Genomic DNA, 13,024 nt, shown 5'->3' with positions numbered 1-13,024 from the left:
TAAACAGGGCTCGGCTCCCAGCGCCGAGCCCTGGTTAAATCCTGCACATGTGCCATGGTTGCAGATTGCGCCACCCGCCCAGCGAGACAGAGGGCCGATGACGCTACTGCTTGAAAGAGAGATCGTGCTTGTCTGTCCATCAAACAGGCCGGGGGGGGGGGCGGAAAAAATAACGGAGAGGCCTTGCAGCCAGAGGGCACTGCAGTCCCCCAGGCCACGCCTCTTTGACACTTTAAAGGGGTACTCCACTGGAAAACTTTTTTTTTTTATTAACTGGTGCCAGAAAATTTAACTGATTTGTAAATTACTTCTATAAAAAAAAAAATCTTAATTCTACCAGTACTTATCAGCTGCTGTTATGATCCACATGAAGTTCTTTTCTTTTTGAATTTCCTTTCTGTCTGGCCACAGTGCTCTCTCCTGACACCGATGTCCCGAGCAAGAGTAAATCCCCATAGAAAACCTCTCCTACTCTGGACAGTTCCTAAAATGGACAGAGATGTCAGCAAAGAGCACTGTGGTCAGAATGAAAGGAAATTCAAAAAGAAAAGAACTTCCTGTGGATCATAACAGCAGCTGATAAGTACTGAAAGGATTAAGATTTTTATTTTTTTAATAGAAGTAATTTACAAATCTGTTTAACTTTCTGGCACCAGTCGATTTAAAAAAAAAAATGTTTTCCTGTGGAGTACCCCTTTATTGCAGCATTTTATAACCAGATTAAAGCATGGACGGCCAAAGTAAAGGTGTTTCTCGTCTCCTTTCCTACTCCTCACTGATAAAAGTCTGATCCCGGGGGTCCAATGGGGGGGGGGGTACTATCCAGAACGGGGCCCTGTCTATCCTCCGTGCCAGCATGCGCCCCATGCATTCTCTATGGAGGCTCCGGAGATACACCAGTGCTGTACATGGGAACCTATAGTGCCGACTAGAGATGAGCGAACTTACAGTAAATTCGATTCGTCACGAACTTCTCGGCTCGGCAGTTGATGTCTTATCCTGCATAAATTAGTTCAGTTTTCCGGTGCTCCGGTGGGCTGGAAAAGGTGGATACTGTCCTAGGAGACTCTTTCCTATGACTGTATCCACCTTTTCCAGCCCACCGGAGCACCTGAAGGCTGAACTAATTTATGCAGGAAAAGTCATCAACAGCCGAGCCGAGAAGTTCGTGACGAATCGAATTTACTGTAAGTTCGCTATTCTCTAGTGCCGCCACGTTGCTCCATGCACAGGACGTGACAGGGCCCCATTCTGGAGATCACTGGGATCAGACAGGAAAAAAATAAAACTGGTTGCATAAGAAGCTGTGTTACAGAGGTATTTATAGCATGAATGTTGGAGCACCAGATGGCGGTACGTATTGTGGACATGTGCCGCCATCCAGCAATTGGACAGATTAAACCAATACTTCCCGACCAGGGTGCCTCCAGCTGTAGCAAAACTACAATTCCCAGCATGCCCGGACAGCCGTTGGCTGTCCGGGCATGCTGGGAGTTGTAGTTTTGCAACAGCTGGAGACACCCTGTTCGGGAAGCACAGGATTAACCCTTATAAAACATGGCTTCTCCCTTATATTTGTTACACTTAGCCGTAACGATCTCAGTCTTTGCAGCAAATCCCATCACGGACGTGTCAGTTCCGTGTCCCGTGGTCGGCCGAGTGTGGACTATGGCATGTTTCCTGTACCTCCGGCGGCGAGCGCATAGGTGGCGGCGTGTTTTTTTAATTTTTTTTATTTCTCTGGTTCCCTTCACTTGCACACGCTCACCCACTCGGTGATCTGGCACTCCTCGCACACCACGTAGCAGCACCAGTGGAATTTGCAGTTGCAGCGCTCACTCCGCGTCTGGCGCAGGATGTTGTGTCCGCGGCCGCAGCACAGGCTCTCGCAGTTGTCCATCCCCGGGCTAGTTTTGTTGCAGATCCGCCCCTGCGTCCCTGCCGAGTCCAGGTGGAGCTCCTGCTCGCAGAAATCCGGCGACTTCTCGAAATAGACCAAGTCCGTGATCCCGGCTCGTCTCCTGTAGGGGGCGTGAGTCTGGTCCAGCTGACCCAGTTGTCCGTTATTACGATTATGGGGCCGGATCATGGTGGCCAGCGCAAACCGCTCCTTCAGGAGGGCGCCGATCAGACGGAATTCAGGCGTTACCTGCCAACAGGTCTTCAGCTGGCAGCTGCCGGACGTGCCGTGGCATTTACACTTTCTCTTCATGTTCTCCATCACAACCTGGGGAAGGAGCAGAAGAAATCCATCACTACCGTACTGTGGGGCACATGCTTGCTGTCAGTGAGTGAATACATCCTAAACGTCATACAACTGAGGGTTTGTTACAATGTATCCGGTCTACAATATCATCCCTGAGCTAAGCACATGAGCAGCACAAACCTTTCTCTCTGATCCTGATTGTTACAATGTAGCAGTGCAGGTAAATAATTTATGAACCCGGAGTCTGAACTGTGGTCTTCAAACTGTGGACCTCCAGATGCTGCAAAACCGCAACTCTCAGCATGCCCGTTGGCCGTCCGGACTCACACTATAGAGTCTCAGTGTATTCCTATGAGATGCAGCTTCAATTTGCCTCCTATGTTTCTCCCTTTTACTATCTTTTGTAAGCTGCATCTCATAGGACACACAAGACCAGTGGTCTCCAAACTGTGGACCTCCAACCATTGCAAAACTACAACTCCCAGCATACCTGGACAGCCAACCGCCTTACACTATAGAGTCTCAGTGTATTCCTATGAGATGCAGCTTCAGTTTGCTTCCTATGTTTCTCCCTTTTACAATCTTTTGTAAGCTGCATCTCGTAGGACACACGAGACCAGTGGTCTCCAAACTGTGGACCTCCAACTGTGGCAAAACTACAACTCCCAGCATGCTCGACGAGCCAACCGCCTCACACTATAGAGTCTCAGTGTATTCCTGTGAGATGCAGCTTCAACCTGTATCCTAGGGTTTTCCCTTTTACAAGCTTTTGTGAAGCTGCATCTCATAGGACATGCTAGACCAGTGGTCTCCAAGCTGTGGACCTCCAGCTGTAGCAAAACTACAACTCCCAGCATGCACGGACAGCCTTTGGCTGTCCGGGCATGCTGGAAGTTGTAGTTTTGCAACAGCTGGAGGCACCCCTGGTTGGAAAACAACTGAATTAGTAAATTGTGGGGGCCCTATATCTGCAATAGACATCTAAAAATCAGACACATCTACAATTTTTTTCATGCGTTGACAGCAAGCAGAGGTCTTGACAGCGACACAAAGTATATGAGGAAGTATATGACAGCGTTTCTCCAATATGCAAAGAGTAAGATAAGACAACGCTTCGGAGCAAGATTCCGTCGCAACTTTTGGGCCGTAAAGAGTTAATAGAAGTTTTTATTTTTTTTCCGCTGTCAATATAAAGGATCTGGCGAATAAAAGGAAAGGCTTAAAGATTTATGGAAACAAGCCTGGAGCAAATTGGTTTGAAAGCTGAAAGCTCCCCTGACAAGCTGTAAAAGCCGTAGGCGCCCTGCAGGTGATGGTGGAGGTCACGGGGAGGTCAAGTAGGAGAAGGGTTAAAGGTCACACCTGAGATCTGCTTGGAGTCGCTAGCTCTGGGGCACGGCGAACGTCTTGCGTCATTGATGAGCATTAAATGCACGATGGAACGTGACCGCAAATGGAACGTGACCGCAAATGTAACGGTATGCGCCACATCGCTCTCTCTGATTTCTTTCTCTAAATTTTCTTAAATTGTATTTTCTTTATATGATTATGTGGCGGCCATCTCGTCTGAGCTGTTATTAACAGCAATTAGTGATTTGCTTTACAGCAGCCACATGGTCCATAGGAAGCTGTAGTCTGGAGATGATGTACTGACTACTATAGGAGTGTAGCGAGCATGCTCTGTGACCTGTAGTAAGGTCACTGTGCAGGGGGGTATAGGGAAGCTGTATCTCATGTTGACTTCTATGGGAGAGTTTTGTGGGCATGCTCTGGACCTGTGAAGAGGTCAGTATGTAGTGAGGGGGATGAGGTGTTGACTTCTATGGGAGAGTTTTGTGGGAATGCTCAGAACCTATGTAGACGCCTGTATATAGGAGCAGGTAAGATGTATCTTATATTGACTTCTATGGGAGTCTTCTTATATTGACTTTTGTAGGAATTCTCTAGACCTGTGTAGAGGTTGGTGTGTAGTGAGAGGAAAGAGGTTAGCTGAAAACATCTTATATTGTGGATATGGGAGAGTTTTGTGGGAATGCAATGGACCTGTTAAAAGGTCATTGTGTAGTGAGGGGGATGAGGTGAACTGTATATCATATTGACTTCTATGGGAGAGTTTTGTGGGCATGCTATGGACCTGTGTAGATGTGTAGTGAGGAGGAGGAGGTAAGTTGTATACATCCTGCATAGACTTCTATGAGAGAGTTTTGTGGATATGCTCTGGGCATGTGTAGAGCTTAGTGTGTAGCGAGGGGGAAGAGGTGAACTGTATCTCAAATTGATTTCTATAGGAGAGTTTTGTGGGAATGCTCTAAACCTGTGTAGACATCTGTATGGGGGGGGGGGTAGATGTATCTTATATTGACTTTTGTGGGAATGCTCTAGACCTGTGTAGAGGTTGGTGTATAGTGAGGGGAAAGAGGTAAGCTGAATAGATTTTATATTATTGTGAGAGAGTTATGTGGGCATGCTATGGACCTGTGTAGATGTGTATTGCGGAGGTAAGTTGTATAAATCTTATACAGACTTCTATGGTAGAGTTTTGTGTGCATGCTCTGGACCTGTGTATAGGTCAGTGTGTAGTGAGGGGGAGGAGGTGAACTATGTCTTATATTCACTTCTATGGGAGAGTTTTGTGGGCATGCTCTGGGCATGTGTAGAGCTTTGTGTGTAGTAAGGGGAGAAGGTGAACTGCATTTTATATTGTCATTTATGTGTAGAGGTGAGTGTGCAGTGAGGGCGAGGAGGTGTATTAGAGTGTTGTTTGCATGCTTCGTGACCTGTGCAGAGATCTAGGCAAAGGGATCTAAACCTGAGGATGCACTACTTAGACAACTTGATAAAAACATGTCCCCTTCTGATTTCTGTCAAGTGGTCATGGAGACTTCCCGTTGATTCGGATACTAGGGGTCTCCCTTGAAAACCGGCCACTAGGGGTCTCCCTCCGAGTGGCCGGCTGCAGCCTGACGTGACGTCACGCCTGAATTCGGACATATGCCGGCTGGGCATCGGTCCTAATTCATTCAGCCTGCGCTCGCTCCCTGCCTGTCAATAAGACAGGCGGGAGAAGGCACTAAGAGCGCATTGGCTCCCTGGCCTCACACGCCGGCCCCGCCTCCCGGCATACGCCGCTGCTGCTGCCTCAGGAAGGACTCTGCACAGCACTTGGGTATGTCTGTTTTGGGTGGGGGTGATATTAGCGCTGTCGCCATAAGAAGTGTATTGCCTTCAGCACGGGGGGTAGCGCTGCGGTTATAACAAATGTATTGTTTTCAGCGGGGCGGGGGTAACGCCACGGCCATAACAAAGTTATTGTTTTCACCACAGGGTGCCTCCAGTTGTTTTACCACTACAACTCCCAGCATGCCCTGACAGCCAATAGATGTCAGGGCAAGCTGGGAGTTGTAGTGGTGAAACAGCTGAAGGCACCCTGTATAGGTGAACTAAGGGTGGAAGTCGGCCCCAGCAGGCATCAGTGACATCGTGCCTGCTGGGGAAGTCTGCCTGGTAAGTGAGCACACTACCAGGCAGACAAAAAGGCATTTCTAAAATAGTAAAAAAAAAAATTAAGGCAGGGAGGGGGTTAGGGATAGATGGGCAATAGCAGGGACAGAAAAAAAAAGGATGGTGGGAGCTACACTTTAACAACATTTCTAAAGGATATTTAAGCCCCATCCCAAGACTACGCAGGAATCCCACCCCTTGGAATACCCAGGAATCCCACCCCCTTGGAATACCCAGGAATCCCACCCCCTTGTAATACCCAGGAGTGCCCCCCAGTCACTTTTAGGCATTGGAATACGGCTCAGAGATTTCTCTGCCGTTGAGTCCTGTTGAATTCAATGGGATTCTGCTGCGCTGTGCACACGGCGGAATTTCCATACCTGATGTTTCCGGCACAGAAACTCTGTTTTCCACGTCTGGAGTAAGAATGAACGTGTTTCTGCGGACACTGCACGGAATGTATAGCCATCTAGTTCATTCCTGGCTGCATTCACACCTCATTTTCACTGTACGGGTGGCGGATCCGGCTGGGGTACGGGAGCGCCCGGTTACCCCCCCCAGCAGGATCCGGCTTTAGCTCCGGTCAGGAAACCGGATACGGGTAAAAAATGAGCCAACTGGAGTCACCATTTGACTCCGCTTGGCTCATTAAAGTAAATGGATTTCAGCGCTGGTCCGGCTGGGCTACAGGAGAGCCCGGTTTACCCCTCCCCCAGCCGGATCCGGCACCCGTACTGTGAAAACGAGGTGTGAATGCAGCTTTAGGTGGGCTTACACTACACTACATCATCTACTGATTCTCTTGGATAAACAACAATTATCATCCAAACTGTTACATATAGGCAGATGGTGACACACACCGCACCTGGCACCGCCGCCCGGCACACCGCACCTGGCACCGCCGCCCGTCACACCGCACCTGGCACCGCCGCCCGGCACACCGCACCTGGCACCGCCGCCCGGCACACCGCACCTGGCACCGCCGCCCGTCACACCGCACCTGGCACTGCCGCCCGGCACACCGCACCTGGCACCGCCGCCCGGCACACCGCACCACGTGTTCCTATAGATTATTATTGTTTGTTATTCTAAACAATATTTTGTTTAGACCCCCCGCAATCTTGCATTCGGCACCCACCTCTTTGAGCTGCACACTGCGCTGCCAGCTCATAAACTGCTGGGTGCCGACCACGGGGCCGGAGTATCGTGACGTCACCACTCCTCCCCCGTGTAATGTCACGTCCCACCCCCCGTTATGCAAGTCTATGGGAGGGGGCGTGATGGCTGTCACGCCCCCTCCCATAGACTTGCATAGCGGGGGCCAGTGGCCGTCACCGGGCAGTTTGTGAGCTGGCAACGCGGCGTGCAGCTCAAAAGAGCCGAATGCAAGATTGCGGGGACCCCTGCGGTCAGACATCTTATCCCCTATCCTTTGGACAGGGGATAAGATGTCTTAGGGACGGAGTACCCCTTTAAAGTTATTACAATTATAAACAGATAACCCAAAACATAATATAGCTAAGGCCCCGTTCACATTGCCGTCGGACTCTGCTATTCGGCCAGAAGGACGGGAGTTTAGCAGAGAAATTTTTTTTCTCCGCCAAATTCCTGTAAAATTACCGGATCACCGACGGGCCCTATGCAAGTGAATGGGGTCCATTAGAACCCGATAGTAGCCATTTGCATCTGACCTCTTTTAGGGTCCCTCAACGGGTCGGATGCGAACAGCAATGTGAACGAGGCCTAAAGAGAAGAGGTCAAAAACTGTAGAGGGAAGCACACACTACGGAATTTGGCAAAAAAAAATTCTAATTTCAATTCCCTTTAGAATCAATACCTATTTCCTTGGCAAAATGTAATACCGTGTAATGTAATAGCATGAAGGGAAAACCAAAAACTGTAAGCTCTGAGGCGCCATTCACACTGGCTGGACCTTCCGCAGGCTGCAAAAATAAAAATACAGCTCTATCTACACTGTGTGAACGTAGCCGACATGTTTCGGGTCCCTCTGACCCTTGGTCATGTCATAACTAAGGGTCAAATGCACCCGAAACGTGTCAGAATTTTGGCTATGTATGTTGTATTTTTGACACAATGAGGCTATGTTTACATGGGGGAATGTATGCCTGGAAGTTTTCTGGGCAGACGTTCCGCAGGTAGAAGGAATTGGCAGAAAATGTTGGTGCTGGGACCACTCGGAAATGCGCCATCTCCATAGACGGCAATGCATTTCACAACAGATTCCGCATTTCTCTGTTCAGAACCCGGTGTTTTAAACAGTATGTTTAGAATGCTGGGTTCCCACGGTGGGGATCGTGACGTCACACTTTGCCCCCTTCATGATGTCACGCTACACCCCCTCCATTCATGTCTATGGGGGGGGGGGGCGTGATGGCCGTCATGCCCCCTCCCATAGACATGAATGGAGGGGGTGTGGCGTGACGTAACAAGGGGACGTGGCGTGAAGTAAACAAGGGGGCGTGGCGTGAGGTAACAAATGGGGCGTGACGTCACAACCCCCGCCGCGGGAACCCATCGTCCTAAACATTATGTTTAGAACACCGGGTGCTGCATGGAGATCCCCTCCGTGTGTCAGGACAGTTTGTCCACAGTTCTGATCTCTGCACAAACTTCCACTTCCTGCCGATCCGTCCTGAACGCGGCGGACGCTCATTGTTCTCCGTGTTTACACAACACTGGATGCGCCTGTCATGTCCTGGAGCCAATTAGAAGATCAAAGAACGTTCTGTAACGCGAAGGGGATGCTGCCATTTTGGAAAATCAGGAAGGGATAGTCAGCGACGGAGAATGAACCAGATGTACTGGGAGAATCATTTCTGATTTGCGTTTATGAAACAGATTTGTAAATTACTTCTATAAAAAAAAAAAAATCTTTACCCTTCCAGTACTTATTAGCTGCTGTATGCTACAGAGGAAATTCTGTTCTTTTTTAATTTCTTTTTTGTCTTGTCCACAGTGCTCTCTGCTGACACCTGATGCTTGTATCAGGAACTGTCCAGAGCAGGAGAAAATCCCCATAGCAAACCTATGCTGCTCTGGACAGTTCCTGACAGGGACAGAGGTGTCAGCAGAGAGCACTGTGGACAAGACAAAAAAGAAATTCAAAAAGAAAAGAATTTCCTCTGCAGCATACAGCTGCTAAACAGTACTGAAATAATTCATTTACAAATCTGTTTAACATTCTGGCACCAGTTCATTTAAAAAAAATTAAAATAAAGTTTTCCACCAGAGTGTCCCTTTAAAGGAGTAGTGTAGTGAAATATAACTTACCGTATATACTCGAGTATAAGCCTAGTTTTTCAGCAGGATTTTTCGTGCTGAAAACTCCCCCCCTCGGCTTATACTCGAGTGAACAAAAAAAAAAACTTTTCTGGCTTTAGCTGTGAGGGGATGGTCCCGGCCGCCCATCTCCGCCTGTCAATCCCTTCTCAGTGGTCTTCAACCTGCGGACCTCCCGATGTTGCAAAACTACAACTCCCAGCATGCCCGGACAGCCGATGGCTGTCCGGGCATGCTGGGAGTTGTAGTTTTGCAACATCTGGAGGTCCGCAGGTTGAAGACCACTGAGAAGGGATTGACAGGCGGTGATGATGACGGGGAGTTGATGATAACATGGGGGGATGATGTATTTCCCACCCTAGGCTTATAGTCGAGTCCATAACTTTTCCTGGGTTTTTGGGGTGAAATTAAGGGCCTCGGCTTATATTCGGGTCGGCTTATACTCGAGTATATACGGTATCCCCTATCCTTTGGATAGGGGATAAGTTATAGATCACGGGGGTCTGACTGCTGGGATCCCTCGTGGTCTCCTGAACAGGGCCCGGCAGTCTGCTGGAAGTGGGCCTGCCAACCCCCCGGAGCGGTGGCCAACACACCCCCTCCATGTATGCCATAGAGATACATTGTGGGGGCGAGCCGGCCGTGGCTTTCTGCAGGGGTCAGAACGGCCACTTCCAGCAGACTGCCGGGCCCTGTTCAGGAGATCATGAGGGGTCCCAGCAGTCGGACCCCCCGCAATCTATAACTTATCCCCTATCCTTTGGATAGGGGATAAGTTATTTTTCACTGCACTACTCCTTTAAAGGCTGTATTCACCTTCACGACCGATATCTTCTATGCATCTAAAATGAAAAGTAAAGAAACTATGAAAAAAAAAGGGTTTTATTTTAAAGTCTCTTAGCATTTGGTGTACACAGCTCCTGAGCAGATCTATGTGTCTCCATGGTAACAGACCACAAACAAAACCCTGGTAGTCTGATTGTGCAGTCATGTTCTTCCATGTTCCCCTCCCTCTTCTGTCTAACCTAGCGTCTGGTAAAGACATGGGCGGCACGTGCCGCTGCTCTGTTTTGGTGGTGAGTGAGAGAGAGTACGTACAGGAGCAGGGACTCCTATCTCTTGCTAGACTCCCTGCTCCTGTAGGCAGTGAGCAGCGATGCACACAGTTTGCGGCCCAGCCCGGTGAGTGTAGAGTGAGCAGCAATGTATACAGTACGGTGTGTCCATCATCACTCACATACCCTTGTCCGGATTACACTCACTGAAAGGTGACACGAGGGTGCGAGGGCTAAAGCAAAGGAATGCTGCGGCACCATCATTTAGCCATATGTTGGCAGGTGCTGCATCTGTACTATTCTACATTATCATGAAGCAAGAGAGGAAATATAAGAAAATATGACAGCAGGTTTGGTTGTAGTCTGTTACCATGGAGACACATAGGGGCTGTATACACAAAACGGTCAGAGATAATTAAAGGGTTACCTCTCATCAAATAAACTTTTGATATATTTTAGATTAATGAATATTGAATAACTTTCCAATAGCATGTTAATGAAAAAATATGCTTCTTTCTATTGTATTTTTCCCGATCAGTCCTGTCAGCAAGCATTTCTGACTCGTGCTGGAGTCCTAAACACTCAGAGCTGCCAGCCTGCTTTGTTCACAGCCAAACAGGCTGTGAACAAAGCAGGCTGGCAGCTCTGAGTGTTTCTCCTTTGTGAACAAAGCAGACTGGCAGCTCGTAGTGTTTAGGACACCAGCATGAGTCTGAAATGCTTGCTGCCAGGACTGGTAGGGAGACCCCTAGTGGTCATTTCTTCAAAGTGGAAAATTAAATAGAAAGAAGCATATTTTTTTAATAACATGCAATTGTAAAGTTATTCTGCATACATTAATCTATAATACATCAAAAGTTTTTTTTGATGAGAGGTACACTTTAATGAAATCTATTTTGGATTAAGGCCCCATTCACACGGTAGTGTGTGACAGATATCGGGGCCGCCGGGGAGAATAGCAGGAGAAAAAATACTGCTTGTGCCATCTTTTTCTCCCGCTACTCCCGGTGAAAAACAGCAGCACCCGACGGACCCCATTGACTATAATGGGGTCCATCGGGACCCGCTTGTGCCCGTTGCGCCCTGTCAGAATGATGGCCGTAAAACAAAAAAAAACAAAAAAGAGAGAGAGTTTAACACTCCAGCTGGTACCCAGAGTCCGAGATCGGAGATATTGCTGATCCTGACTATTTAACCTCTTAGATTCTACGGTCAATAGTGACTAAGGCATCTAGGATGTTCGGTAGAGGATGGGGAGCACACTCTCTGCCCTCTTAGAATATTTTAATATTTAATATATTTTTATATTATTTTAATATTATTTCCCCCCCCCCTCCCCTCATATAAAATAATATAAATATAATATGTAATAAAAATGTATATTTATATATATATATATATATATATATATATATATATATATACAGCTTACAGCACTAAAATTTTGCTTTTGCCAAGTTATTCGGGTCAGAATATGGTGTGGCAAAGGATTTTTTTTATCTTTGATGTTGTAAACGTAATGTACTGCAGCAAAAATAAACTTATCCCCTATCCACAGGGGAAGGCCACAATAAGATACTAATCCTGTGTTTCCCAAACAGGGTGTCTCCAGCTGTTGCAAAACTACAACTCCCAGCATGCCCGGACAGCCGTTGGCTGTCCGGGCATGCTGGGAGTTGTAGTTTTTCAACATCTTGAGCTCCAAAGTCTGGAGACCATCGATATATATATATATATATATATATATATATTATGAGTAAAATAGTCACTTTGTGAAGCTTGATGACATCATTATGCAGACAGAATGATGTCATCACCTCTCTGTCCTGTCTGCCTGTGACTTTGTATTTATGTGGCCTAAGTGTCATTCATACATTGGCATCCTACAGTGATTGTAACCCCTCGGACTATGCTGTTTGGGGCACACTACTATTGCACTTTGAAGCCATTTTGTCCACTTACGTGCCCCCCTCAGATCCTCAGTCTGTGCGGAGATCACAGTCTGTGCAGGTGACTGAGATAATTACAGAAGATGAGGATCAACATCAAACACGAGAAAAGAACAGAGGACGATGACACCGTCGGATCCCAGGAGACGCTCCCCACCGGGACTGGAGCCCATGAGAGGATGGAAGAACTAGACATGTGCAATTCGTTTCGTAACGAACACGGAACGAAACGAATTTTCCCATTTTCGGATGATCGTTACGAAAAGAATGCACGAAAAAAAAAATCACAAAATCCCGAAAAAGCATACGAATAAGGAATATACAGTTAACGAATGCATTCATTATCAGTATACCGAAGGTCGGGGCCATGCATCAACTGCTATCCGGCAGCGCATAATGCTTAAGCCGCTGCCGGATAGCAGTTGAAGCGGCCCGGGCAGGTTCACTCACCATTCCGCGCTGCTCTGGGCCTTCCTCCGGTGGGTCCTGGGCTGGTCCGGGGCCTTCATACGGGTCTCCCTCTGACGTCGTTATGACGCCGTCGCGCACGCCGTCCCGTCATCCAATAGGAACGGCGTGCGGCAGCGACGTGATACGGAGCTACGTAGGCCCAGTAAGGCCTTGCGGGAGACAGCGGAGGACCGGAGAAGACCAGGAGAGCCCAGCAGAGCCCAGCGGAGTACCGAAGAGGACTGGGAGAGTCCAGCGGAGGCCCGGGGGACACCATCGGGAGCAGCGGCGACAGGTGAGTAGGACTTTACTTTTTTACATTGCACGAATCCCTCAACATACGAATTACCATCGTATGTTGAGGGATTACTAGACATGTGCAGAACCAAAAATCAGAATTAACGAATGCATTAGTTGTTTTTAACGAATGCATCCGTTTTTTAAACGAATGCATCCGAAAACGAAAAAAAAAAAAATTCGCGGATGCATCCGAAAACCGAATATGACGAATGCAAAGCATTACGAATATTCACAGAACCAAAAAATTTAAAAAAACGAAAACG

General features: G+C 47.9%; 1 protein-coding gene across 1 annotated transcript in view; it reads right to left on the bottom strand.

Moving 5' to 3' along the window:
- Positions 1–1,532: 1,532 nt before the first annotated feature.
- The window catches only part of WNT10A (Wnt family member 10A), a 47,616-nt gene continuing 36,124 nt past the window's right edge, over positions 1,533–13,024 (bottom strand). The window contains exon 4 of the mRNA XM_056536611.1: positions 1,533–2,227. Within this exon, the coding sequence (XP_056392586.1) occupies positions 1,751–2,227 (477 nt within the window). The 3' untranslated portion in view covers positions 1,533–1,750. The remainder of the gene's footprint in view (positions 2,228–13,024) is intronic.

This window comes from Hyla sarda, chromosome 8 (assembly GCF_029499605.1).
Source record: "Hyla sarda isolate aHylSar1 chromosome 8, aHylSar1.hap1, whole genome shotgun sequence".
NCBI lineage: Eukaryota > Metazoa > Chordata > Amphibia > Anura > Hylidae > Hyla > Hyla sarda.
The sequence above is the reverse complement of the archived record's forward strand: the minus strand, read 5'-3'. Positions and strand labels throughout refer to the sequence as shown.